Below are 24,648 nucleotides of genomic sequence, written 5' to 3'. Positions count from 1 at the left end.
ACAACTCAAAAGGTCAGCTTGCCGAAAAGGTGTTTGAAGTTTGTTTTACTGCCATTGACGGCTACGGAGCGAACGTACGTCGGTTGAATGCCGGCCTCCCCACAATGAGCAGATTTCCACAAAGCAATAAGAATGCATCAAGTTTAATCTTTCAAAAAAGGAGTCCCTGGAATTGGAATGAAAGCAACCACCCACCCACCCACCCATTGGTCGGCAACCGTCACCGATCACAAAAAAACAAGTATTTGGCCACATTGGACCGACCGACGAGGCAAATGGCGACGGTCCGTTGGCATCGCCTCCTCTTTGGTAAACGGTAGCCGTGAAAAAAGCCACCAGATTTGATAGAATGAAGGCAAGAATGTAAAAATGTAAACAGAGAAAAAGCCCAAAGGTGCAGAACTAGTCTTCTTTGGCGGCGGACGTCTCCGGTGCGGCTCGGCCCCGCCTTCACCTGTAGCCGCGGTACGGCCCCGCCCTCACCTGTATCCGCGGACGGTTTGAGGTCAGAGGTCGGCGTGAGGCGGCGAGGGGACGGACGTCTGACCTGCGGAGGGGACGCGCCTCGTAGAGGGTGTTGTCGTCTTCGTCGTCGCTGGCCGCCGCCGCCGTCAGCTCCATGGTATCCTCGGAGTGAGATAACAGGCCGTACTTCTTCCTGGGTGCCATCTTCTTCACGCTGAGTGTTCAAATTCAATATTCTCCTCAATTTGGATTTGAATTTGTTATCTTTTTGTGCCCCCCCCCCCCCCTTTTTAAGCATCAAAAAGAAAATCCATTTGGGGGTGGTTAGGATTACAACATGGATTGAAATACTATCCTCTTTTTTGGAAAATATACTAAAACACAATTTTAAAATGTCATTCTTGTAAACTTTTTGTTTTCTCTTACCAGCCGGCCCTGGCGATAAAGTAAAGAAATCCCATGGCGGTAATGGCGATGAGCACGTAAGCGGCCCGCCTCATCATGGACGAGTCCATGCCGAAGCCCGTCAGGCCTCCTTGGCCTCGGCCACTTCCGCTTCCGGTCGTGCTGTTGCTTTTCGGAGGACTTTGGGTCTCGTTGGCGTCGGCGTTGGCGTCAGAGTCGGAAGCGAGAGTCCGGCACAGCGTCGCTAGAGAAACCAGAAGAAGGGCGAGAAAAGAGGAAAAAGTGGAAGCCGCCATGGAAAAGTCCCAAACTCCGTCGCCGCTGCCGCCAAGTGCTGCGAAAGCGGGAAACAAAACAAAAAAAGAGGCAAAAGGTTGGAGCCGTCGCGCTAATTCCGTCAGCCGCTGGGCTTTGTTGACAAAGTAAAAAGTCGACGACTCGCCCACCCGGATGTCCGGTGACGTCTTCGCGGCTTTACTCTGGCTGGACGGCGGTGCGCCCTCCGGCGGATCCACCCAGTAATCCATAAGGCCTCCCATAGGATTTGTCTTCATCCAAAAAGTGCATGGAACTTCCTCAAAGTATGAAAGCCACAAGACAACATGCCTTGAATGCGTCCCGGCAAAACACATTTACGTAGTCGAGAAGAAACGTAGAATGTGGCGTCCTCTGGCGGAGAAAACGGGAGTCGCGCGATAGCTGTTCCAAGGCAAACGCTTCCGTCAAAAAAAAAAAAGTGGAGATGAAATGAGACTTTGACCATTTTCTTCAGACATGATTTGGACGATCAATGACGCTATTTTGGGATAGATTCTGGTTATCGTGTAGCCCGGAGTGGTTGACATCTGGCTATTTGGATTCTTTTTTTTGTTTGTTTCCGGTCTGACCGTTGACAGGTGCAGCGACCAATGGCGAAGCTGGATTCCGCGGAGGGGCGGGAGCGTCAGATTGCAGCCGCAGATCGCAGCGCGTCACAAGCCATCGCGTCCGCGACCCATTTGGACGTTTTGCATCGTCGCCGTCGACGCCCGTTTTCCTCCGGATGCGTCCGGAGGCCCGAACGGAAGTCAGGCCTTCGAAGATGAAGATGGAAGGCGTTCGGGTCCAGCTCCGGGCTCCCCCCGGCGTCGGCGTCGCTTCGGAGCCGTGAAAACAAAATACGGACGGCCCCTTCGGACGTTTGCTGGCTTGGAGCGCGCAGGAGGCGGGATTAAGAGACGCCAAAAGCCAGCCACCAGCCACCAGCCGGGCATCCGCCAGGCATCCACCAGGCATCCACCAGCACACCCGCTCGTCGCCTGTCATCTGGTTGAGCCCCATCTGGATCGGAGAGGTTGCGCGTGATCGGAACCGAGCCATTGGTGCGCTCCATCGCTCGACCGACCGAACATCCATAAGCCCGCCCACGCGTCCTCGACATGCCGACGTCCCGGCCCGGTTCGGAGGCGGTGCCAGTCCCGCTGCCTGCCGACTTTTGGGTGGACGGCTCGCGCAGGGACGGCACGGTGGAAGAGTTCTACACGCTGGGCTCCGAATTGGGCAGGTGAGTTGTCAGCGGGCGTCCCACCGGTACCGGTCGCCGCCGAATACGCCCGACGGGGCGTGCCGCCCGTCCCGTGGCTCGGCAGCGCCGTCTGTTTTTCCAGGGGCGCCACTTCCGTGGTGTATCGCTGCGAAGAAAAGGACAAGAAGAAGCCGTACGCCGTCAAGGTTCTCAAGAAAACGGTCAGTGGGTTCACGTTGACGTTGGCGCGGTCGCCCGCCGCCGCCGCCGCCGCCGCGTTCCTAACGTGCTTCGGCCGCAGATCGACAAGAAGATCGTCCGCACGGAGATCGGCGTCCTGCTGCGGCTGTCGCACCCCAACATCGTGAGTAGGGTCGGACCGGCGGGCGGCGCGTGCACCTCGACTTTCTCGGTTTTAGCCGTCGGGCGCCAGCGGGGCCGGGTTCGTCCGTCGGGACGCCGTTAACCCTGACCGGCGAGCGTCCCCCGCCCAGATCCGGCTGGAGGAGATCTTCGAGACGGACACCGACATCGCCCTGATCCTGGAGCTGGTGACGGGAGGCGAGCTCTTCGACAGGCGAGACCGCCGGCGTCACCCGACGTCACCCGACGTCGGGTGACACCCACGCCGTCTTTCAGGATCGTGGAGCGCGGCTACTACAGCGAGAGGGACGCCGCTCACGTCATCAAGCAGATCCTGGAGGCCGTGGCGGTAAGACGGCGACGCTTCTGCCGGGAAATGGGCGGGGAACGGCCGCCGACCAAGTAGGCGGAGCCCCAAAGTCAAGCGGCCACCAACGGACGGAGAGACACATAGTCCGCTTGACGGACGTTGGTATTTGGGCGAGGCGGCGCTGGCGCTGGCTTCTTACGTAACGGCGGTCATCTCCCATCCAGCTGCTCAACAGATTAACATGACATGGGATTACAAATGGCCACACACGCACGCATGCACGCACGCACGCACGCACGCAGGGGCAGGCGGGAACGCAGGCACGTAGTCAGGAACGAGCTAGGTGGCCTCTCGGGATTAGCGCTATTGACTCGGTCGGCATCCCCAACGTGAAAGCTCTCCTTCCGTGGCAAATCCTTCCATGTGGATATGTCCCAGGAATGGCATTCTCTTGTACATTTGTCTTTCATTTCTTCTTTCTTTTCATATCGTAAAACACGACATTTTGTCGTTTTTATTCCGGTCGAGCGATGGGTGACCCGGTCGCCCGCTTTGCTTTCAGTATCTTCACGAGAACGGCGTGGTGCACCGCGACCTGAAACCCGAGAATTTGCTCTACGCCGACCTGTCGCTGGACGCGCCGCTGAAAATCGGTGAGCGGAGACTGCCCCGGTCGCCGCCGCCGCCGCCGCCGCCGTTGGCGTCACGCTGAGCGTCCGTCTGCGTCTTTGCCCAGCGGACTTTGGACTCTCCAAGATAATCGACGATCAGGTGACCATGAAGACGGTGTGCGGTACGCCCGGATACTGTGGTGAGTCACCCGACGACAGCCCCCGAAGCCCCCGATAAGGCAGGAAAGTCCATTGTCGGAATCCGTACGAGTACTCCGGTACCCGAGTACCAGAGTACTCTGCCCTTTGGGGACATTAACGAGTCTTTTCGCTTCCCGGAGCTCCCGAGATCCTCCGAGGAAATGCTTACGGGCCCGAAGTGGACATGTGGTCGGTGGGCGTCATCCTCTACATCCTGTGAGACCCCGCCCGGCCGCCGGTCCATCCGTCCATTACGTCCGCCCCCCCACTGACGCCCGGCGGCTCTTCCCTCCCCCCTAGGCTGTGCGGGTTCGAGCCCTTCTTCGACGCCCGGGGGGACCAGTACATGTACACGCGCATCCTCAACGGAGACTACGAATTTGTCTCCCCCTGGTGGGACGAAGTCTCGCTCAACGCCAAGGACCTGGTGGGTTCGCTGCCGTTTGCCCAAGGGGGGGCCCGTGCCCCACTTGCCCTCCCGAAGCCTCTCCGTCCGTCCGTCCGTCCGTCCGTCCGGCCTCACGCCCAAACACTATTATGTCAGGTGAGCAAGCTGATCGTGCTGGACCCGGCCAAACGTCTGAGCGTGCGGCAGGCGCTCCGGCACCCCTGGGTGCTGGGCAAGGCGGCCCGCTTCTCGCACATGGACACGGCGCACAGGAAGCTGCAGGAGTTCAACGCCAGGCGCAAACTCAAGGTGAGGCGTCCCATGGGTCCTTTTGGGTTATCGGAATTGACGCACATTTGAAATTGAGCTTGGCAAAAAGATTTAGAAGAATTATTTGGAAGATTTTGTCCGTTTTTTTTCTTCAAAATGTTTTTCCTTCTGCAATGTATTTTTAATATAAGCGCTAAATGGATCGGACGTCTTGTGGAAGCAGGGTAAGGCCATTTGTCGCTCTCCAGTCGGCCATGTTAGTAGGGGCGACCATGTTGGTAGGGGCAGCTTTCCCCTCCCCACAGAGTTAAATCACTGATATTTCAATGAATTGCCAACTCGCTCCTCGCCGTTGGCGTCCGATCCATTCCGAGCGGGAGGGGTGGAAGCGAACCACCGTATGCACGTTCGCCGCCGTTCCTCCCGCTCCAAACGGATCGGACGTCTAACGGTTGCCACGCTACGGTTTAGGCGGCCATGAAGGCGGTGGTGGCCACGGGCCGGATGCACGAGTCATCTCGCCGTCGGACCGACAGCTGCGAGAGCCCCGCCTCGGGGCCGTCGCGGGACCCGCCCCCCGAAGGCGCCGCCCACGAAGACCGGGAAGCCGCGCCCTCGGAAAAGGGGGAGCGCGGCCCCGCCCCTCCCGGCGAGTCGGCCGCCTCTCCCGCCCCCGCCCCGGCTCGGCCGCCGCTTCGCGCGGACGACAACCAGCGGCGTGGCAAGTCCACGCCGGCCCCGCCCGAAAAGAGCCCGTCGGGTGTCGGGTCGCGACCACCCGACCCTCCCGCGCCCCCGAGTCCCGACGGCCTGCACAACGGCTTCGCGTCGGAGGCGGAGGCGGAGCCCATCGCCGTCGGCGCCGACGCCCCCCCGTCAGTGAGCTCCTCCCGTTGACACGCTAACGACTAAGGTAGCCTGTAAATATTGAGCACGAGTGCACGAAGGCATCCCGGGCTGCGGCTAGCATGCTGGCTTTTATGCTAATGTCCAAAATGTTGTGTCATCGCCCTCTGACTTTTTCAACCTTGAAATTTGTTTTTGTTTTTTTGAGGGGGGGTTATAACTTTAACTTTAGCTTTAGCGGCTAGCAAGTACTACGGAGTTTCAGGACCACGCAAAGAAGGGCTACGAGAATAGTCGCAACATTACAAGGAAAAATCAAGTCAATCAAGACTGAGTCACTGCCAGAAAATGTGTCGGAAGTTGCATAGCGTTACAAGATTGAAGTGGTTATCTTATGTATCTTTTTCCTAACGTGTACAGATGACGCGCGGCTAAATAAGCTCCTACTTTACAATCATTTCCCCAAACGGGGACATTTCTTAACCCGACCTCATCAACTCATCATCGATATTAGGATTTATGCTAATAGTTTGACGTCCGTGGGGAGATGGTTGACATGGCGACGTATGGCGTTTCCCTCATTCCCAACATAGGAGGGCTTTCTCCTAATATTGGGAGGCACGACTCGCCGCTTGTCGTGGCGCGCCTTTTTCCTCGACCCATTGCCACTTTTGTCGATTCTCGCCGTATGGCGACTTCCATCCGGTGATCCAATTTCTTTTTTCTCTGCGTGGGCCTCACACGGCGGCCAGATGGCATTTTGCTACATTTCTTTGTACGCGTCGTCGCCTTCCGAGCCCGTTAGCTTAGCTTAGTTCAGCTTGGCGTTTCTGGAATTGCCGTACGAGACCAGAAAGTGGAGCCCGGCTTCCTCTTCCGCCTTCATTGTCACTTCCATTAGCGAGAGCGCCAGGCTGAGCTAAGCTAACGGCGAAGGGGCGATGCCCCCCCTGTGTAAATAGCCTCCTGGTGTTTGTTGTGACACGGTCAGACCTCAGTAAAGTTTGATCGCTCCGCCCCTGCTTGATTTTTTTGTCACGCTTGGCGGAAGACACTCGGTCTGTCGGTAAAGGCCCGCGCCGGAGGGTCCCACGGGAGTAGACCGGGTCCGATTCCGGAGCCTCCCACCGGGAGACGGCGCCGTAGAGGCCCGCCGGCTCCGAGCGAAGACGCGGCCTTTGCTACATTGACGGAGGGAGGGGTTAGGCTTGGTTGACAAGACAATTGGCCACACCTGGCTCACAGTCCCGAGGGCCTTAAGGAGAGCCAGAAAGGACGCAGCAGGTGAAACTTGTTGGCAATCACGCAGACGGGACACAGCAGGAAAAACACGGCTAACCCACAAAACATGACAATTCCAAGTTTGTTTTGTGAGTTAGCTTGGGGTGGCCATCTTGGTAAGTGCTTTGGCGCATTAGAGTGCTTGTTTTTCAATCCATTTTTTTTCTTCAAAATATACGTCTATTTCTCCGATTTGCATGTTTTTACGAATTATTTTCTGTAGCCTTCAAAATATATTTTCCTTTAGGAATTATTCATTTGAATAAACCAAGCCACCCATACGTCCGTTCTCCGTTAGTAAACGGGCCAATGGGAAGCAAGACAAGATTTCCTTTCTATCAGCTAGATGAGATCATAGCTTATTGTCCAAATAAATCCAGAGAGTTTCCTGAAATGGCCTCTAAATGCGTCCATTCAAAATTTAAAACGATTTTTTAAAGTTTCTTAAATCACATTTTGTAAAATTATTTTCTCATCATTTCCCCTCGCTTTTCCATCGACTGAAATGTGGAGAAAAGATGCTTGCAGCCACACGAGGGCGCCAGAGTGACTTGCCCCGCCTAACCTGACCTTTCATTCGAGATCCAATTCGACTTGCCTATTCTTGGTAAGAATTCTTTTTTTCGAGCCTTTCCTTGAGTCTTTCCCCAGAAAACAAAAAAAAAATGGTTGTCGCCACGGCAACAGCAACACATTTCGAAACAGAGGCGGTCGTTAAGAAGAAGAAAAACATTTTTTTCTCCCTTCCTTCCTTCCTTCCTTGGAGGCAATAAGGGGAAAAAAACAAAAACATTTTTTCCCCTTATTGCTTCCAAGGAAGGAATGTCAAACGGCTGGCTGCCAAATATTTGGACTCCCCGCAGTTCAGGTCAAATGCTTCATACTCACACGCGAGTGAGCACACGCCTAGGTGCGCGTCACGAGGGTGCCGAAGCGCCGCCGACGCGTCCAAAAGAGCGGCCGTCCCGATCGGACGTCGCGACATTCCGAACGCGGATGTCGTCGACGGCCCGAGGCCTCTGCCGGCCCTCCCGTTTCAAATTGATTGGACGTCTGGTGAAGCCGTCCGAACGGGCCGCCGAAGCAATGATTTGACGTTCACGCGAGCCTATCGCCGATGGTTCCGTATTAAAAGCCTGCTTTGATTTTAGCACGCTGTCGGGAGGGGGAAAACGCTGGAGTTAGGTCTGCTGTTTACGCGTGCGCGTGGAGGGAAAGTTTTGCGCGCGGGGGAGTGGCGGTCGGGCAAGCGAGCAGGCGGGACGGAAAGAAGCTGGCTGGCTGGCTGGGTGGGTGGGTTTAAGGAAGGGTGTGGCACGCATGCCTGCTCCGCTCCAGTCCAAAACTTGCGGGAGCAGTCGGAGCTGGCACTCGGCACTCGCAGACGGCCATGACGGCGGCAAAGACGGCGAAGAAGGGCAAGATGGGCCTGGGGACCAAAGTGGCCCTGGCCCTACTCTCCCTGTGGTCCCTGGTCTCCCTGGTGGTCATCGTCACGTGGGCCACGTCCCCGGACCTGCAGAGCTCGGCGCGCTGCCGCCAGGAACTGCGCGAGAGCCGCGAGAGGTCCTTGGGCGCCCAGGAGCTTTGGGCCCGCGACAAGGAACAGCTGGACGAGGAGCTGCGGCGGTCTCGCCAAGAGAGCGAGCGCCGCGAGGCCGCGCTCCAACTCATGGCGCAAAGCCTCCGACACGCCAACCTCACGCTGGACGACTGCCGCCAGCGACAGGTGAGCTACACGCCGCCCCGCCTCGCTCTCCAGACGCCAGTCTTTTGCTTTTGCCCTCGAGTCTTTCATCTAGCCGCTCAAATTGCTTGCTACTCGGAGTAAATCTTTCAAAATGATCAAAACAATGATCTGCAATAGCGTTTGCTGTGCTGAAATACTCTGTAAAAGTCACGTACGTATACTCAAGCCTCTGAAATGGAGGTGGCTCTTAAATGTAGTCCCTCTCTCCCTCCCGAAAAGCCAAAGTAGCCAAATATACTTGAACGTTGTTACCCCATTTGGCTTTCCACCCCTCCCTAAATAAAGTAAAGAGCGACACGACTTTTCCAGCCTGGGAAGAAGCGAGTGTTTGTGACTCAGCCTTGCTTCAGGATCGACACCCACAACCCCCCCCCCCCAAGCGCCCGGCCCCCCTCCCTTCCTGCCCATGACTCACTTTCCTTCCTCGGTAGCTCCGCTAACGTTAGCTTCGAGAACGGCCCCGCGGCGCGATAAGGCTCCCGTCGCCGTGGCGACGGAGGAAAACGCCGCCTTCTAAAAAGGGAAAGTTTTGACGGCGGGCGCCGTCTGCTTTTTCTCGGCGCCCGTCGGAACCTTTACGGCAGCGCCAAAGAATGCCGGACGAAACGGCGGCCTTTCGCCCGCGCGCCCTCGTCGCGACCCCCCCCCCCCCCGCCGATCGACGCCCCGCGCGTGACCCTCGGTCGGCCCCGTCCGTAGATAACGGCGTTGACCTCGAATCTTGCAGGTGCTCCTTCTGGCCAACGTCAGCTCGCTGCGGGAGGAGGCGGAGCTTCAGCTTGAGAGGCACCTCAACTTGAGCGAGGAGCTGCGGCGTCAAGAGGGTGAGTGGCGCGAGCGGTCGCCCGTGGCCGTCTGCCCCCGCCGCGTCCCGCCACTTTTGACGGCGTGCGTGGCGTGGCTCCAGGGCACGCGGAGGCGCTGCGGCACAACCTGACACAGAGCCGGCACCTGGAGGAGGCGTGCTCCAGCCTCAAGGCGGCCGCCGACAACCAGGCCTCCGCCGCGCAGACGCAGACTCGCGCCTGCCGAGCCGACCGGGACTACCTGCGCAAACAGCTGTGAGGACCGACCGCCGTTACCGTGAGCTTGGCTCGAGAGCCGTCGGCGTGTTCGGAAAGTATTCTGGCGCACCGTGGAATGGCTCAAGTGGAGCAAAATTCCATGAAGATTCCAAATTCTAATACGAGATATTCAATGAGTGGCTCAAAGTGACTGGAGACTACACAACAGACAACAACAATTAGCAGCTAAAAGGAAGTTTAGCCTATTTTGACCAGTCTATTTTTTTATGCGGCGACGACAGCGTCGAGTGTCAGGAGGCCAAGTCCAGAGCGGCGCCCCCACCGCAGAGCCGAAGCCAGCCGACTTCCCAGACCGGGTCCGGGTCCCGCTTCACCACGCCCTCCGCCGCGGCGCTAGCGCTAGCACTGTGGGCCGGCCTCCTGGCCAGCTGAGTGAGTGGCGCGACGACGACGGCGCCGTCGACAGATGTGCGCCGGGTCCCCGATAACGTGTCTTCTTTGCCTAGGGGGGGCCTGACAAAGCTCAAAGGTCACGGCGTGACAAGCACTGAGAAGAGGGCGGAGCCCCGGAGGGACCAGAAGACTGCTGTACAATACACACTCACACACACTTGAAGTCATTTTTCCACCAGCACAGGTCGCCGTTTATCATCCAAAAGACGACGCCGATGCCGCTCCGTCGCCATCGGCCACCACCGGTCACTCGACAAAAACTCGAAAGACTCAAGACGATGAAATTCTAGCAAAATGACTAATCATAGACAAAATTGGATTTAAAAAAAACAAAACTATTTTCTTCAGATACGGTTTGAGCGCACCGACCGACCTGACTAAAATAATCGACGACTGGTTGCTAAGATAAAGTTTGGCTTCCGCGAGGCTTCGTGTAGCGTCTCTCGTGGCCGCGCCGAGTATTACAAGGCGCTAACGTTTGCCTTTTTCCTTTCCCCGTCGACGTAGTATTCACGCTGCGATCCGATCGGATCCGATCGGATCCGATCGGATCCGATCCCCCGTCACGCACTGGACCCCCGCGCCTTCACGTCTAGCCGTAAATATTTTTGCAGGAGAAAAGGAGTGTGGTTATCCCAAAACGCTTGTGTGTGTGGCACGCTAAAAATGGCAAATAAAGATGCCAGCTGTTTAACAGCGTGTCTCTTCAATGCTATTAATTCTTCATCTGAACCTATCTTTCTTTGAATGATCATTTATACCACATTTTATTTCACCATGTAAACAAATTTCGACTCATTTGGTTCCATTTTGATCTATTTCAAGTTTTGCTCTATGCATCACAACGTATGATTATTTGGACGTGAGTATATTTCACCACCGGCAGGCCCCAAATCGAACAGGAAGTGAGCTTTAAGGAAGCGGGACAATATCCAGGAATGGCCGGAAATCAAAAGGAAGCGACCCAAAGACCACAGAAAGAGATATACTCATAGAATCATGAAGTCGTCATAACAGACTTTCGATCTATCAGTGGCCAGACCCTCCCACTTTCCAATGGATTGATTGGACGTCAACTAGTGAAAAGGAAAAGGATAGCTGGATGCCAGATGCTTGGACGGTTATCATCGTCAGTGGCACTGACAGACTGTGAAATGAGCAAAAATACTAGTAGGAAAAGAAAGGCACTGTCACGGGTTGTGAGCCCCGCCCCGCCCCTTTTTTTCTCTCGCTCGTTCGTGCATCTTCGGTAATTTCCGGAAAAAAAGGACACCGCAGAGGGTGAAAGACTTCGTGCATCCTCGGCTCTTTCCGGAAGAAAAAAAGGACAGCGGGCTCGTTCCTTTGTACATCTTCGGCTCTTTCCGGACAAACGAATCAGGCAACTCGCTTTTCCAACACGTACGCCGGCCTTCCATGTTGGAGCCCGAGCCGACCGAAGCACCTTCCTCGTTCTCCTCTTCCTCTCCCTCTCTCGCCACCCCTTGGCCCCTCCCCTCCCCTCCCTGACGCTGCCAGCATCGCCATCGTTGTCGTCGTCGTCGTCGTCGTTGTCGTCGCCGTCTCCGCGACCGTCCTTCCTTGCTTCGCTCGCCTTTGCCCTGCAAGACGAAAGACGAGCAACTCCAGGTCAGAATGCCTATGATTTGTCCCTTTGGTGTCTACGACTGATTTGCGTGTTTGTAGCGAGAAGTAAGGGGGTTGGGCTTTTTTGCGCAAGATGGAGGAATGATGATGATGATTAGGCGGAGTGAAGGCAGGTGCGTGCAAAATGGAGGATGGACAAAGGAAAGGAAGAAAGGACGAGGACGAGCGAGGAAATGGCAATCAAACTATAGTATCACACAAGCCAACACGCAATATTCTAACAGTGTGTACTTGTGTACTGCAGGCTTTGCAGTATAAAAGTGCACGTCACCTTGACGGCGAAAGACGTCCAATCCCATTTGAAACGGGAGGCTTCCTTCACCTCGGAGCAGAACGCTTCAGATGGATTGGACGTCTATCCGTGATCAGCTAAAAGCAAAAAGGGTGCTTGGCCACAGCATGACTGGATGTTTAGCACCGTCAATGGCACCAAAAGTCGCTCACTAGGTGCTTTATCGTTGGATAGGATGTCATGTAGGGCAACATATCTTTTGTTTTTCATGTACGGTGGTACCTCGACATACGAGCACCCCGACATACCAGCATTTCGAGATCCAAGTAACATTTCGAGCAAGTAATTCTCTCTAGATACGAGACAAATTTGTAGATAAGAGAAAGCCAGGTGGCCAAGACATGAGAGGCTGTTTATCATTTTAGCGCACTGTCTTTTTTGCCGCATCTCTTTCGTGTACAACAGATATCTACGAGCACTGGGCGGAGCGTTGCATTTTTTTCACTGTTTTTTTCCGTCACTCAGCGCGAATGGCGGAGCGGTCGCTAATACGAGGAATATATATATGACTTCTCGTTGGCTGCTCATAAAAACATCAGGGCCACTGGCTCTCTCCCCGCAACTCCCTCGTGTAATGTCTCTGCGAGTACTGGGCGGAGCGTTGCATTTTTTCAGTGTTTTTCCCCCTTAGCCTGTTAGCTCCCGTTAGCGGAGCGATCGCTAATCCAAGACTACTTCTCGTTGGCAAGTGGTCGTGGGTTATCCTATTGTGAGGACATTTGTGTGCATCATTTTGGGAATATTTTGAAGGGAATACAAAAGCAAACAGCCCATCGATAGTGAAAGTCAGGTTGGAGGCGGGGCAAATAGGGCCAGACAGGGAGAACTTTAATACAAAATCAGAATTAAGTTTAGTGTAAGGTTAGATTACATTTATTTTTGAGTGTGTCTGCATCCTAATCCAAGTTCATTTAAATTTGTTTATGTTATGAAACGAGCGTGTTGCCGTGCAAAAAGCGCCCTCCCCCTCTCCGCCCCCCTCTCTCTGTACGTCTCTCTCACTTTATTACTATTAAACACATTTTAGTAATATTAAACCACTAGTTATGTGTTACTTTATTAACATATGGCGAATGAGAAGAAATACAACCTTTTTTTCCAATCCAATATCCTGTTTTGCTGTTTTTTCAGAGGGTTGGAACCAATTCATTTGTTTTGAGTTCATTTCAATGGGAAACGTTCGTTCGAGTTACGGGAATATCGACATACGAGCTCAGGCCCGGAACCAATTAAGCTCGTATCTCGAGGTACCACTGTCTTCGTTTATTTCAGTTGAAGGGTTTTAGTATCGGGTAGTTTTTTCCAAAATATTTAGAAGTTTGTCAGTTGGCTTCTTTGTTTATTTTGTGGTTTGTTTTAAGCTTAAATATGTACTCTTGACATTGATCTGCGTTTTGAAAAGTTTTTCAAAATGGATGTGTATCATGTTTATTTTTTCTAATGATTGATTTTTCTATTTTAATTTAAAGAAAATTGCATGATATCAATGGCTGGCAAACAGTATTTTTTGCCCTGTCAATGTATCTTTGGGGAAAAAAATAGGGTTCTATTTTTAATTTCTTAATGATTTGGCATTATTATCTTTTTTCTGTAGGCTGCATTAGGGTGATGTGGGAACTTTTTTGTTCAATAAATTGCCGTCCTTGCCCGTGGGATGCGGTTGCCGCGGTAACCGGACGGTCTCCGAATGGGGAGGGGCTCGGTGGCGTATCGACGCTCTTTGTTCAATTTTTCATTCACGGCCCCTAAAATAAGATGGCCGCCGCTCTCCGTCACACGTTTGGACGCTAAGCCCGCGTTCCCCGGCCCCGGCTTTCCCTCCGCGTTTCCGCCGTCGTTCGATCGTGGCCAACGTGACGTCCGTCCGATCCGTTTCAAGCGGGAGGGCGGCAGAGCGCGAACCAATGGCAGCCTCTGGGTGAATAGCAGATGCTTTGACATTGATTTTAAATTAAAAAAAAAAGAGAGAGAGAGAGAAACAAGCTAGCTGTGACGTCAGTACATTGACTTTGACTGGAAGGTGTCCCCTAGCAACATGGCCGCCTGCCCCGAAAGCAACTGGCTCCATGCCAGGTGGGCTTGAAATTGCAATGCTTAGGCTTTTGGCGGCTAAAATGAAAAGGAGCTCTGACTGAGTGCCGGCCGGGCTCTTCCCCTAGGGGGCGCCAGCTCCCGCGGCTCTCCAGCCAGCATGGCCCAGCCGCTGGCCTCCTATGACCAGCTGGCCCACCAGGTGGCGGCGCTGCGCCAGGAGAACTCCCACCTTAGGAGAGAGCTGGAGGACAACTCCAACCACCTTTGCAAGCTGGAGACAGAGACGGTCAGCATGAAGGTGGGTCAAGATGTTTTTTTCAGGTCCTGAAGGATTGTGTGCGTGTGCGTGTGCGTGCGCGCGTGTGCCTTTGTCCTTGTCCCGTTGTTGTTCACCTATTTTGCGATTTCCACCCGCTTTTCTTGTTGCCGCAGGAAGTGCTGAAGCAGCTGCAGTGTAAGCTGGAGCAGGAGGCGGGGACTTTGGCCTCGTCGGGACGCGGCGACGTGCTACGCCAACTCAAAGGTTTGTTCGCCAACCTCGCGTGATGCCGATGACGGCCGATCGGATCAGTTTGGCGCCGCCCGCCATCGGATATCCGCCGGCGTGCCGTCGGGCTAACGGCCGCGCCTTTCTACCGCCGTCCCGCTAACGTTAACGCCGTCCCGCTAACGTTAACGGCGTCCCGCTAATGCTAACGTGTTTCAGAGCTGCACATGGACCTGACCAACTACTACGAGCTGAAGCACCAAGGTCACCAAGGTTACGGGTCAGCCAATCAGGCAGCGGCGGAAAGGGAGCACCGCCTGGCCCCGCCCCCTGCGGTCCGCTCCCCCTTGGCCGGCGACGTTTCGGGCCTCTTGTCGCCGCAAGCCTTCCTGGACGGGGCCCCGCCCAAAACGGCCGTCATCAGCGGGGCGGACGGACGTCTCAGCGACCATCACATGGACGAACTCTACAAGGAGAGGTGAGCGGACGCCCCACCCGCGTATTTCCCCCCCCCCCCCCCCCCCCCCCCCCCCCCCCTTTCTCATTTTGGGAAAAATGACGTGGCTGTTTTACCGGGCGGTTTGGCTGACGGCACTCCGGTCTTCCTCAGGAACCAACTTTTGGGAGAAATTGACCGCGAGGAGCGAGAACGCTGCTGGTACTTCAGCCAGCTGGAGACGCTGTCACAGAAACTGGCGCACTTGCCTCGCATCGACACGGTGAGCATCCGCGCCCACTAACGGCCCTCGGCGCTTTGGGTGACGGGCGCGTGCGGCCGCAGTTTTCCCTGCAGATGGACTTCATCCGCCAGCAGCTGGAATTCGAAGTCCAGCAGGTGCGTGCGGTGGTGGAAGAACGCTTTGGCAGCGGCGAGGAGATGTTCCGCCGCGCTCAGGTAAGGTGGCGCCAGCCGCTCGACGCCAGCCGCTTGGCGTTAGCCCACACGCCTACACCTGCGTGTGTGCGTGTGTGCGTGTCGCATTGCAGATGCGTGTCGCTCGTCTGGAGCAGCTGGAGAAGGAACTGCAGGAGAACCAAGGGAACCAAGAGTGCCAGCTTCAGGTCTCGCACGCGCACCTTCGGCAGAAACACAAAACCGCCATAGTAGCATTTCCATTTTGCCGTAGTTAGCCGTAGGAGCTTACGAGCTCGCCCGCAGCTCCGTGAACTTTGTCCTTTTTCTTACTCTGTCACGCTATAACTAAAGATTTCACGCTAATGTTAACCTGTTTGTAGCATTGCCATGCTCATGCTAACATCTTTCTAACGCTATCATGCTAATACGTATCATCTTTCCGACGCTGCCGTGCTAAGACTAACACCTTTCTAAGAATGTCATGCTAATGCTAATCTGTTTCCAACAATGTCATGCAAATACAAACACATTTCTCTTACTGCCATACTCATATGAATTTGTTTCTGACAATGTCATGCCAAGACCAATCAATGCCTTTATATCACTGTTGTGCTAAGACTAACCCATTTCTAACACTGTCATGCTAATACGATCGCGTTTCTAACAGTGGCATGCTAATACTAACGTGTTTCCGACACTGCCATGCTCATGCTAACATGTTTGTAATATGGTCGTGCTCATGCCAATGTGTTTCTAACATTGTCGCGCTCATGCTAACCTGACTGTACCACTGCCGTGCCGATGCTAACACATTTGTAGCCCTTTCATGCTAATACAAACACCTTTCTCACACTGTCATGCTAGTACTAACGTTTGCAACACGCTAACATGCTAATACGAATGTATTTTTAACAGTTATGCTAATACCAATTGTGCTTCTGACACTGCCATGCTAATACTAACGCATTTCTAACAACGTCATGTTAAGACAAACACGTTTCTAAAACTCTTGCTCATACTAATGCATTTCTAACACGCTAATACATGTGGAACACTTTCATGCTAACACCTTTCTATCGCCGTCATGCTAACACCTTTCTATCGCCGTCATGCTAACACAAAGACATTTCTAGCACCGTCACGCTACTTTAGCGGCCCGGTGAAAACTTGACCTTGCCTACGCTAATCCAAAACGTGGGCGTGTTCACGTTTAGCTGCTGGGTGCGGAGAGGCCTCCCGCGGGCGAAGCCGAGATCAACGCCTCGGCGGATGGGACGACGGACGGAGGGGGCAAGGTAGCCCGTCGACAGGCGATGGGACGGGTCCGGATTCGCACCGAATAACCGGCTGGCGGCACATGAATAATCCCCCCCCCCCCTCCCCCTCCCCCTCCTCCCGGCCCCCACCTAGGTGGAGATGGTCTTCTGGTTGCTGTCCGTGCTGGCCAACAGAGACAAGGAGGAGATGTCCCGGACGCTGCTGGCCCTCTCCAGCTCCCAGGACAGCTGCGTGGCCATGCGCAAGTCCGGCTGCGTGCCGCTGCTGGTCCAGATCCTCCACGAGGAAGGCGGGCCGGGGGAGGCGCAGTGCAGCCGCGAGGCCAAATCCCGAGCCGGCGCCGCCCTGCACAACATCGTCTACTCCCAGCAGGACGAGGGCCAGGCCCGCCGCGAGATGAGAGTCCTCCACATGCTGGAACAAGTTCGCACGTACTGCGACAGCGGCTGGGACTGGATGGAGAACCGGGCCCGGTCCCGGACCACGGGTGCAGGTGGGTGGTGGTAGCCTTGGCTGGAGCGGTGGCAAAATATTGGGATATTCACGTAAAGTCACCCTCTGGTCTCGGGGCTCCTCCCGCCTGACCACGTCCTCCTGGCGGCAGAGCTCCCGGAACCGGTGGAACCTCAGATCTGCCAGGCCACCTGCGCCATCATGAAGCTCTCCTTCGAAGAAGAGTTCCGCCGTGCCATGAACGAATTAGGTGGGTCAAAAGGCCGGCGCGGAAAAAAATCGCCAAATTGCCGGCGGTCGGGCTAGCGAGAACCCGGCGTCCCCTCCTCCCCGCAGGCGGACTCCAGGTGGTTTCGGACCTGATCCACTTGGAGCACCAGATGTACGCCGCCCACAACGACCCCATCAACGTGGCGCTGCGTCGCTACGCCGGCATGGCCTTGACCAACCTCACCTTTGGAGACGTGGTCAACAAGGTAGGGCTAACTTTGGGCTAGCTTTGGGCTAGCTTTGGGCTAGCTTTAGGCTAGCTTTGGGCTAGCTTTGGGCTAGTTTTGGGCTAACTGAGGTAGTCTAGCTCTTGCTGTAATTTCTGGAACTTGTGGAACGTCGCAGGCCACTCTGTGTTCTAAGAAGAGTTGCCTCCAAGCCCTGGTGGCCCAGCTGGGATCCGACAGCGAGGAGCTCCACCAGGTGGTCTCCAGCATTCTGAGGAACTTGTCCTGGCGGGCCGACATCAGCGGCAAGCGGGTCCTGAGGGACGTGGGCTGCGTCTCCGCCCTGATGACGTGCGCCCTGCAGGCCACCAAGGTGAGGACGTGACGGCCGGCACCGGCGGGCGCCGGGCGAAGTCCCTTCGCTCAACGAGTGAATCGCCCTTTTCCAGGAGTCCACCTTGAAGAGCCTCCTCAGCGCCTTGTGGAACCTGTCGGCTCACAGCTCGGAGAACAAGGAGTCGGTGTGCGCCGTGGACGGCGCCCTGGGCTTCCTGGTCAGCACGCTGACGTACCGCTGTCAAACCAACTCGCTGGCCATCATCGAGAGCGGCGGCGGCATCCTCAGAAACGTCTCCAGCCTGGTGGCCTCGCGAGAAGATTACAGGTGCAGTCGCAAAGTTGACAATTCTCAAGTCACAATTGGGACTTTTCACAATTGTGTCCCAATTTTGGGGACCACCGCCTCCGTCCCATTGGCGACTTGGTTCCCACAAATCAGCCTTCAGACCAGTGGTTCTTAACTAGGTTGGAGCTACCGAACGAACCCCAGCCGTTTGACGTGCGCATTCACCGAAGCCTACTTTAGTCTGAAAGAAAATCGGATTTTCTTTAAAAATTCAAGACGTATAAAAAAAGAAAGACGGCTCCGTCATCTTGAAACTCGGAGCTGACGTACGCTTCACCGGGTCTTTCTTTCTCCAGGCAAGTTCTCCGGGACCACAACTGCCTGCAGACTCTGCTGCAGCACCTGCGTTCTCAGAGCCTGACCATCGTGGGCAACGCCTGCGGGACCCTCTGGAACCTGTCCTCCGGAAGCCCCCGGGACCAGGAGCTGCTGTGGGACTTGGGGGCGGTGGGCACGCTACGCAACCTGGTGCACTCCAAACACAAGACCATCGCCATGGGCAGCGCGGCGGCGCTGCGGAACCTGCTGAGCCGCCGGCCGGCCAAGTACAAGGACGCCTCGGCGCCCTCGCCGGGCTCCTGCGCGCCCTCCCTCTACGTGAGGAAGCAGAGGGCGCTGGAGGCCGAGCTGGACGACGCCCGGCGCCTGGCCGAGACCTTCGGCCGGCCGCGCCGCCTGACCGAGAGCCTGGCCAGGGACTACGCCTCCGATTCGGGCTGCTTCGACGAGGAGGAGGCGCCCGTCTCCCGCGGCCCGGACGCCGTCTCGGCGCTGTCCGCCTACCTGGACGAGTCCCGGAGGGAGGCCGAGCGGGTGGGTGGTCCGGAGTGGCCGGCCGGATCGGACTCCAAAAGTTGAAATTGTCACTTTACGATCCCAATTCTAAACGAGCGGAGTCCGGGACTCCAGACCAGATCAGAACTAGTAAAGTAGATACTGACTTAACAATGAGAATTCTGACTTTTTTCAATTTTAAAAATTGGACTTCTGACTTTGAGTCAATTGCCACTTTCCCATTTCAAAGTCTGCTGGCGTCGGCGTGGTTTGAAAGTCCCACTGCTGACTTGTATTTTTTGTTTTTCTGCTCCGGCCCCGAACGGAACGCAGGCCAGAAGTCCCTTCCCGCGAGGGTGGAGACCTTCGGCGGCGGCGGCAGTGGCGGCGGCGTCCGACGAGGTGGTGTCGGCGGCAGCCGAGAGGCTGGCGGAGAAGATCGCCGACGCGGTGGCCAAGATCGACCGGCTGGTGGAGGACGTGGCCATGCGCACCTCCTCCGAGGACAGCTTCAGCCTGAGCTCGGAGGAGCGCGCCGAGTCGCGCCGCGGCCGGCGGCGTGAGCGGCTGGGTGGGGGCGGGGCCCGGGCCTTCCTGCGCCTCAAGAACGCCGGCGCCTCCACCGACAGCTTGAACAGCAGCAGCGACGGCTACTGCGGCAGCGGCGAGCGCCTCCCGCAAAAAAGACCGGACCGCTTGGATCTGGGCCCGGCCCGCCCGCTCTGTGCAGGTCAGTCGTCCCCCCTTCTATTGAGTCGGGTGTGCGTATTGGGTACCGGGCCGGGCACGTTGGGCTCGACGACGTCGTTGGGGCCCGTTTTGTGAGCAAAAGCCTAGCCGAGCGATAACGTGACGTCACAATTGGGCCTTTCCGAACGTCTCGTCTGCTTTTCAATGTCCCGCAGGAAGCCGGCAAGAGTTTGGCCAAGGGTACCGAGCCGTCCCCGTCCCGCTCCCGGAGAGAGATCCCGGCGACGAGCGAGGCCGGACGGTCGGCGAGCCGCCGGACTCGGACGGCGAAAACAACCCGGCTCTCCGCACGCCGCTCAGCGCCTCCACCAAAGTCTCCTCCGACGTCAGCATGGCCTCCGTCAGGCTGTCCCCCACGTACCGGCCGGCGGTCCCGCTCGTGCCCGGCGTCCTCGAGGCGGCCGGCAGACGAGCCTGGGCGTCCCCCGCCGTCGCCGCCACCGCCAAGTCTTCTCCCTCGGCCGGCCCCGCGGCCGGCGCCCCCGAGACGCTCCAGAAGTACTCGGTGGAGAACACGCCCATCTGCTTCTCCCGCTGCAGCTCCCTGTCGTCGCTGTCCTCCGAGGCGGAGAGCGACTCGTCGGCGGAAAGGCTGCGAGCCGGGGACGGCGGGCGGGAGGACGAGACCCTGGCCGACCTGAGCGACAGCCAGCTGCTCCTCACCGATTCCAAGACCTTCCCCGGTCCGGCCAGGGGGGAGGAGGCCTTCCCGAGGGGGCCCTCGCCCACCGAGGAGGGGGAGGAGGAGGAGGAGGAGCCATCTCCGTCCAGTTCCTCCGACAACTACCTGCAGGAGACCCCCCTGGTGATGAGTCGCTGCAGCTCGCTGAGTTCCTTGGGCAGCTTCGAGGCCCCGTCCATCGCCAGCTCCGTCCAAAGCGAGCCCCGCAGCGAGATGTCGGACGGGACGGTCAGCCCCAGCGAGCTCCCCGACAGCCCCGGCCAGACGGCGCCCCCCAGCCGGAGCAAGACCCCCTGCGGCTCGGAGGGGCGGGCGTGCCAGCGCCGCCCGGCCGAGGCCGGCGAGCCCAGGCAGCGCTTCCAGCTCCCCCCCGACCTGGACGCCGCCATCTACTTCACGGTGGAGAAGCCCAGCGAGAACTTCTCCTGCGCGTCCAGCCTGAGCGCCCTGCCTCTCCACGAGCACTACGTGCAGAAGGACGTGGAGCTCAAGCTGACCCCGCTCCTCCCGCGGGGCGAGCGCGACCCGGGCCCGGGCCGGCGCGACAGCGAGGGCAACTCGGACGACGACGACGACATCCAGATCCTGGAGGAGTGCATCCACTCGGCCATGCCCTCCAAGTTCGGGAAGGCCGGCGCCCCGGCCGGCGCCCCGGCCGGCGCCTCGCCCGCCCCGCGCCGCTTCGCCAAAGCCCTGCGCCTCCCGGTCTACGTGATGCTCCCGGACGGGACCACGTGCCCCGGGAGGAGAATGGCGGCCCCGCGGAAGGACCTCGGGTGGGACGACTCGTCCGACGGGAGTCCGCCCAGCGACGAGGTCCTCCCGGGCCCGGCCGAGGAGCGTCCGGCCCGGCCCCTGGACGAGAGGATCGAGGACCTGCGCATCTTCTCGCGCCTGCGCAAAGCCGACAGAATCAAGTACCCGTGGCGCGCCGTTCCCTCGGAGCGCAACGGCAAACACGTGGTTCCCACTCACAAGGTCCTGATGCAGAGCAAGGAAGTGGCCGAGCGGGTGGCCGGCCTGAGGAACCGCCAGCGTTCTCCGGGCCGAGCCCAGAAGCCGCCGCGGCCGCCCGTCGTGAAGCGCCGGGCGGAAACGGGCCAAGAGCAAAAGGGAAACCGTTCTTGGGAGGACGGCAAAACTTTCCGCCGGGATGGCGGGATCGGCAGAAACGGCGCCAAGGGAATCTCCGGGAACCTTTCCAGGAGCGCCGGCAACGTCGGCGGGAACCTGTCCAAAAGCGCCGGCAACGTCGGCGGCTACGCGTCCGGGAGCGCCGCCCACGTCGGCGTGGGCGGGACCCCGGCGTTTTACGCCAAGCCCAGGGGCTTCCACGGGATCAAGCAGAAGCTGGTGAAGGACGACTCCCCGGCCTTCCACTCGCTCAGCTCCTCCCTGAGTTCCCTGAGCGAGGCCGAGTCGGAGGAACGCCGCTCCAAAACTCGGCGCACCTGGCACGCCGGCAAACGCCTTTGCCGGCGGAGCTCTCCCAGTTCCGTCAGCGTGGACTCGGAAGACGACCTCCTCCAGAAGTGCATCACCTCCGCCATGCCCCGGCAGAGACGGAAGGCGCCGCCCTCCGGCGGGAACGAGGCGGCGCGGGAGGCCTCGGACCCGTGGAGCGCGGACGAGGACAGCGAGGACTCGGCGTGGGACCGGGACTCGGACCTGAACAGCGTGGAATGGAGAGCCATCCGAGAAGGCGCCGACTCGGTGGTCAGCGGGCTCCAGGCCTCCAAGTGTCAAGAGCTGTCTTCCGAAGAGAGCGAGTCGGTCCTGTCCTTCATGTCCACGTCCAGCTTCAGCCCCAAGGAGCGCAAGTTGGCCAAGGACAAGAAGGCCAACAAGCCTCTGGACTTTGCGCAGCGCAAGCCGGTGGCCAACTTGCCCGTGGTCTTCAGGGGCCGAACGGTCACCTACACCCCCGTCAAAGAGACGGCCCCTTCGCAGATACCTCCGGCCAGGAGAGCGCCCCAAGCGCCCAAGAACCCGCAGCTGGCTCAGCACAGATCCAAGAGCCTCCACCGCCTGGGAAGGCCCGGAGAAACGGAGCTGTCTTTACCCAAAAGGAGCTCCACTCCGCCCCCGAGGATTCCCCGGAGTTCTTCGTCGGCGTCATCGCAGAGTTCCGGGCCTTCCCCGAGGAAGCCCACGTCCCCGACCCTTTCGACCGGCGGGCCCGCCCGGAAGAAGGCGCCGGCCGCCGGCCCCCCCGAGAGGAAGGGACGCGCTCCGGCGGTGGCGGAGAAAGCGGACAGGTCGTCGGGCAGGACCCAGAAGTCTCCGGTCAGGATCCCGTTCATGCAAAATTCGGCCAAAGCCACCAGACCTCTGTCCCCTCTGGTCACCAACCAGACCACGAGGGCGCAAAAGCAGGTCGGCGGCGGGAGGCCCGGCGGGAGGCCCAGCGGGAGGCCCGGCGGGGGCGCCCCGTCCCGTTCCGCCGAGTCGGACTCCAACGGATTCTCCAGGCAGCTGACCTTCATCAAGGAATCGGAGAATGGATTGAAGCGCAACGCGCCCCGCAAGGGTTCCCCTCAGCGGCCGGTTCCCGCCGCCTCGGCGGTCTTCCTCTGCTCGTCCCGCTGCCTGGAGCTGAAGGCCGCCGCCGCCGCCCAGAATTCCAAGAAGACGGCGGGGACGTGCCCCGGACAGACGCGGCCGGTCCGCCGAGCGGGGCCCCCCGGCGCCCCGGAGAGACGCCCGCCCGGGAGGAGCGGCTCGGAGAGCCCCGACAGGTACAGGTGGGTGGAGTTATTATCCGAGATTGTGTTCGGGCCACGGTGGACGCATTTCAAAAATACAAGTAAAAGTAGTCCTCTAAACAAGAGCTCGCCCCAGTCCAATTGGAAAAGTATTGGGTGGAAAGAATACTCCGGTACGGAGTTACCTCTTATCGTGCCATTTTTAAAATCGAGGTCACCAAGATGTATTCATTCATTTTCCGTGCCGCGCCGCGTATCCTCACAAGGGTCGCGAGGTAACTGGAAAAAACGTAAGCAAAGTAACTAACGCGCACGCGCCTTCTGCCGACAGGGCCGGCGGGCGAATGGCCGGCGGCAGAACCCGGGGGGCGAGGCCAGAGCGCGACGCGGAGGTCTTCAGACGTCACGCCTCGTCCCCGAGCATCGGTGTCCTGAGCCGAGTGACCAGTCGCTCGTCCCTGCGCTCCTCGTCCTCCGACTCCAGCGGGAGGGCCAAGAGCGAGGACGGCGGCGGAGGCGGCGGCGGCGGCAAGAAGGCCGGCCGAAACCACGCCTGGAGGAGGATCAGGGACGAAGACGTGCCACGGATCTTGAAAAGTACCCTTCCGCCCAATGCGCTGGCCCTGGCGCCTTCGCCCGAGGAGGAAGAGCGGCCGGCTTTGCCCATGCCGCCTTCTCGCAGCGTCAGCGACGCCACCGTCCAGACGGAAGACTTTCCCGGCGCGCTCCGGAAGCCCGAAGGCGGCGGCGGAGACCCGGGTGGAAAAGGCGACGGGCACCCCCACGCCGTCCATTTCCGTCAAGGCTCTCCCGGCAAGGCGGCCAGAGTGTCCCCCTTCAACTACGTCCCCAGTCCGGCGGCGGCGGCGGCGGCGGGAGCGCTCCCGGCGCCGGACCGCCTCAAGACGGACGGCCAAAGTCAGTCGTAGGTCACCCGGCCTCGGGACCTTCCGCTCGAAAGTTTGGACACCCTCACCCCGCTCCGTCCACATTCTCTACCTGCTTTTCGGTCAAAGTGTCGGATCAACGAGGCGTGCTCGAAATGTACCAGCAGAAGAAAAGGGAAAGGGGCGGAGCCCGACGTGTGGGAAGGGGGCGTGAGCGCGACACCGCATCCCCAAAGAAAAAATGTCTTCCCGGTGCAAACTGACCCATGGCGGTCCTTTCCCGTGTCTGGCGTATCAGGCCCCTGCTTGTCTCTTATTAGCATTAGCATTCAGCTAACAGCAAGAACACTCATTTATTAGGAGTGGTGGACTTGGTGTTTTTCCCCCCTGCTCTATCATACTCCCAATTTCTGAACATAAACATGATGATGATGATGATGATGATGCGTTGCGTAGACTTGATGAACTTTTAACGTAGAAAAAGCTTCTCACTTATTAAATTATTGGCGGAGAGACTAAAAAGCGAGCTGTCTTTAAGTGCAAAGTTCAAATCAACAGTAAATGGCCCCTAAGACGCTTGAAAATAACAAGGAAGTGACACACAATGAACTCATTGCCTGCCATTGACAAGGGTAAACGCCCAACTCATAACTGGAAGGACGGGCGGCCAACGCTGGCATTTCAATACCATTGACAGGACGGGACGTACACGTGACAAACGTGAAACACCAAATGATATAATGGCAATAGGTACAACGTCATCTGTCATGTCATCCAATTAAAAATAATCAGGAACTTTTATTAATTTT

At 57.7% G+C, this 24,648-nt stretch overlaps 4 protein-coding genes across 5 annotated transcripts; 3 read left to right on the top strand and 1 right to left on the bottom strand.

Moving 5' to 3' along the window:
* Positions 1 to 127: 127 nt before the first annotated feature.
* On the bottom strand, positions 128 to 1,774 carry fam174c (family with sequence similarity 174 member C). Its single transcript, XM_077607996.1, has 3 exons — positions 892 to 1,774; positions 548 to 679; positions 128 to 483 (listed from the first exon to the last, which is right to left on the bottom strand). The coding sequence occupies exons 1-3, from the start codon at positions 1,500 to 1,502 to the stop codon at positions 480 to 482; spliced, it is 747 nt and encodes a 248-aa protein (XP_077464122.1). The 5' UTR covers positions 1,503 to 1,774; the 3' UTR covers positions 128 to 479.
* A 373-nt stretch (positions 1,775 to 2,147) lies between these two features.
* On the top strand, positions 2,148 to 6,308 carry LOC144079305 (calcium/calmodulin-dependent protein kinase type IV-like). Its single transcript, XM_077607982.1, has 11 exons — positions 2,148 to 2,413; positions 2,517 to 2,595; positions 2,676 to 2,738; positions 2,869 to 2,951; positions 3,014 to 3,086; positions 3,610 to 3,700; positions 3,784 to 3,858; positions 4,000 to 4,075; positions 4,160 to 4,286; positions 4,404 to 4,556; positions 4,989 to 6,308. Exons 1-11 carry the CDS (start codon positions 2,289 to 2,291, stop codon positions 5,412 to 5,414), a joined length of 1,371 nt encoding a protein of 456 aa, XP_077464108.1. The 5' UTR covers positions 2,148 to 2,288; the 3' UTR covers positions 5,415 to 6,308.
* A 52-nt stretch (positions 6,309 to 6,360) lies between these two features.
* Positions 6,361 to 10,566, top strand: LOC144079318 (uncharacterized). Of its 2 annotated transcripts, XM_077607997.1 has the most exons (7): positions 6,361 to 6,760; positions 7,163 to 7,251; positions 7,983 to 8,373; positions 9,122 to 9,218; positions 9,302 to 9,455; positions 9,701 to 9,851; positions 9,926 to 10,566. In XM_077607997.1, the coding sequence occupies exons 3-6, from the start codon at positions 8,035 to 8,037 to the stop codon at positions 9,849 to 9,851; spliced, it is 741 nt and encodes a 246-aa protein (XP_077464123.1). In that variant the 5' UTR covers positions 6,361 to 6,760; positions 7,163 to 7,251; positions 7,983 to 8,034; the 3' UTR covers positions 9,926 to 10,566. The 2 variants fall into 2 exon arrangements, with proteins under 2 accessions (XP_077464123.1, XP_077464124.1); XM_077607998.1 differs by having other exon boundaries at positions 6,361 to 7,251.
* Positions 10,567 to 11,130: 564 nt separating this feature from the next.
* apc2 (APC regulator of WNT signaling pathway 2) lies at positions 11,131 to 24,644 on the top strand. Its single transcript, XM_077607798.1, has 17 exons — positions 11,131 to 11,501; positions 13,971 to 14,143; positions 14,278 to 14,368; positions 14,552 to 14,810; positions 14,943 to 15,051; positions 15,114 to 15,227; positions 15,320 to 15,394; positions 16,403 to 16,483; positions 16,599 to 16,959; positions 17,071 to 17,169; positions 17,256 to 17,395; positions 17,535 to 17,729; positions 17,806 to 18,020; positions 18,338 to 18,854; positions 19,149 to 19,545; positions 19,721 to 22,991; positions 23,284 to 24,644. Exons 2-17 carry the CDS (start codon positions 14,003 to 14,005, stop codon positions 23,879 to 23,881), a joined length of 6,663 nt encoding a protein of 2,220 aa, XP_077463924.1. The 5' UTR covers positions 11,131 to 11,501; positions 13,971 to 14,002; the 3' UTR covers positions 23,882 to 24,644.
* Positions 24,645 to 24,648: the final 4 nt, after the last annotated feature.

Source organism: Stigmatopora argus, chromosome 8 (genome assembly GCF_051989625.1).
Source record: "Stigmatopora argus isolate UIUO_Sarg chromosome 8, RoL_Sarg_1.0, whole genome shotgun sequence".
NCBI classification, from domain to species: domain Eukaryota; kingdom Metazoa; phylum Chordata; class Actinopteri; order Syngnathiformes; family Syngnathidae; genus Stigmatopora; species Stigmatopora argus.
This window is presented reverse-complemented; position numbering and strand designations above follow the sequence as displayed.

Coding starts and splice junctions, on each gene's coding strand:
- LOC144079318 (XM_077607997.1), top strand. CDS start 8,035: ATGACGGCGGCAAAGACGGCGAAGAAGGGCAAGATGGGCCTGGGGACC. Junction 9,219..9,301: donor GGAGCTGCGGCGTCAAGAGG/GTGAGTGGCGCG, acceptor GCGTGGCTCCAG/GGCACGCGGAGGCGCTGCGG. Junction 9,456..9,700: donor GACTACCTGCGCAAACAGCT/GTGAGGACCGAC, acceptor CGGCGACGACAG/CGTCGAGTGTCAGGAGGCCA.
- fam174c (XM_077607996.1), bottom strand. CDS start 1,502: ATGTGTTTTGCCGGGACGCATTCAAGGCATGTTGTCTTGTGGCTTTCA. Junction 680..891: donor TTTATCGCCAGGGCCGGCTG/GTAAGAGAAAAC, acceptor TTGAACACTCAG/CGTGAAGAAGATGGCACCCA.
- apc2 (XM_077607798.1), top strand. CDS start 14,003: ATGGCCCAGCCGCTGGCCTCCTATGACCAGCTGGCCCACCAGGTGGCG. Junction 16,960..17,070: donor GTCCCGGACCACGGGTGCAG/GTGGGTGGTGGT, acceptor TCCTGGCGGCAG/AGCTCCCGGAACCGGTGGAA. Junction 17,396..17,534: donor TTGGAGACGTGGTCAACAAG/GTAGGGCTAACT, acceptor GGAACGTCGCAG/GCCACTCTGTGTTCTAAGAA.
- LOC144079305 (XM_077607982.1), top strand. CDS start 2,289: ATGCCGACGTCCCGGCCCGGTTCGGAGGCGGTGCCAGTCCCGCTGCCT. Junction 2,739..2,868: donor GGCTGTCGCACCCCAACATC/GTGAGTAGGGTC, acceptor TCCCCCGCCCAG/ATCCGGCTGGAGGAGATCTT. Junction 4,557..4,988: donor ACGCCAGGCGCAAACTCAAG/GTGAGGCGTCCC, acceptor GCTACGGTTTAG/GCGGCCATGAAGGCGGTGGT.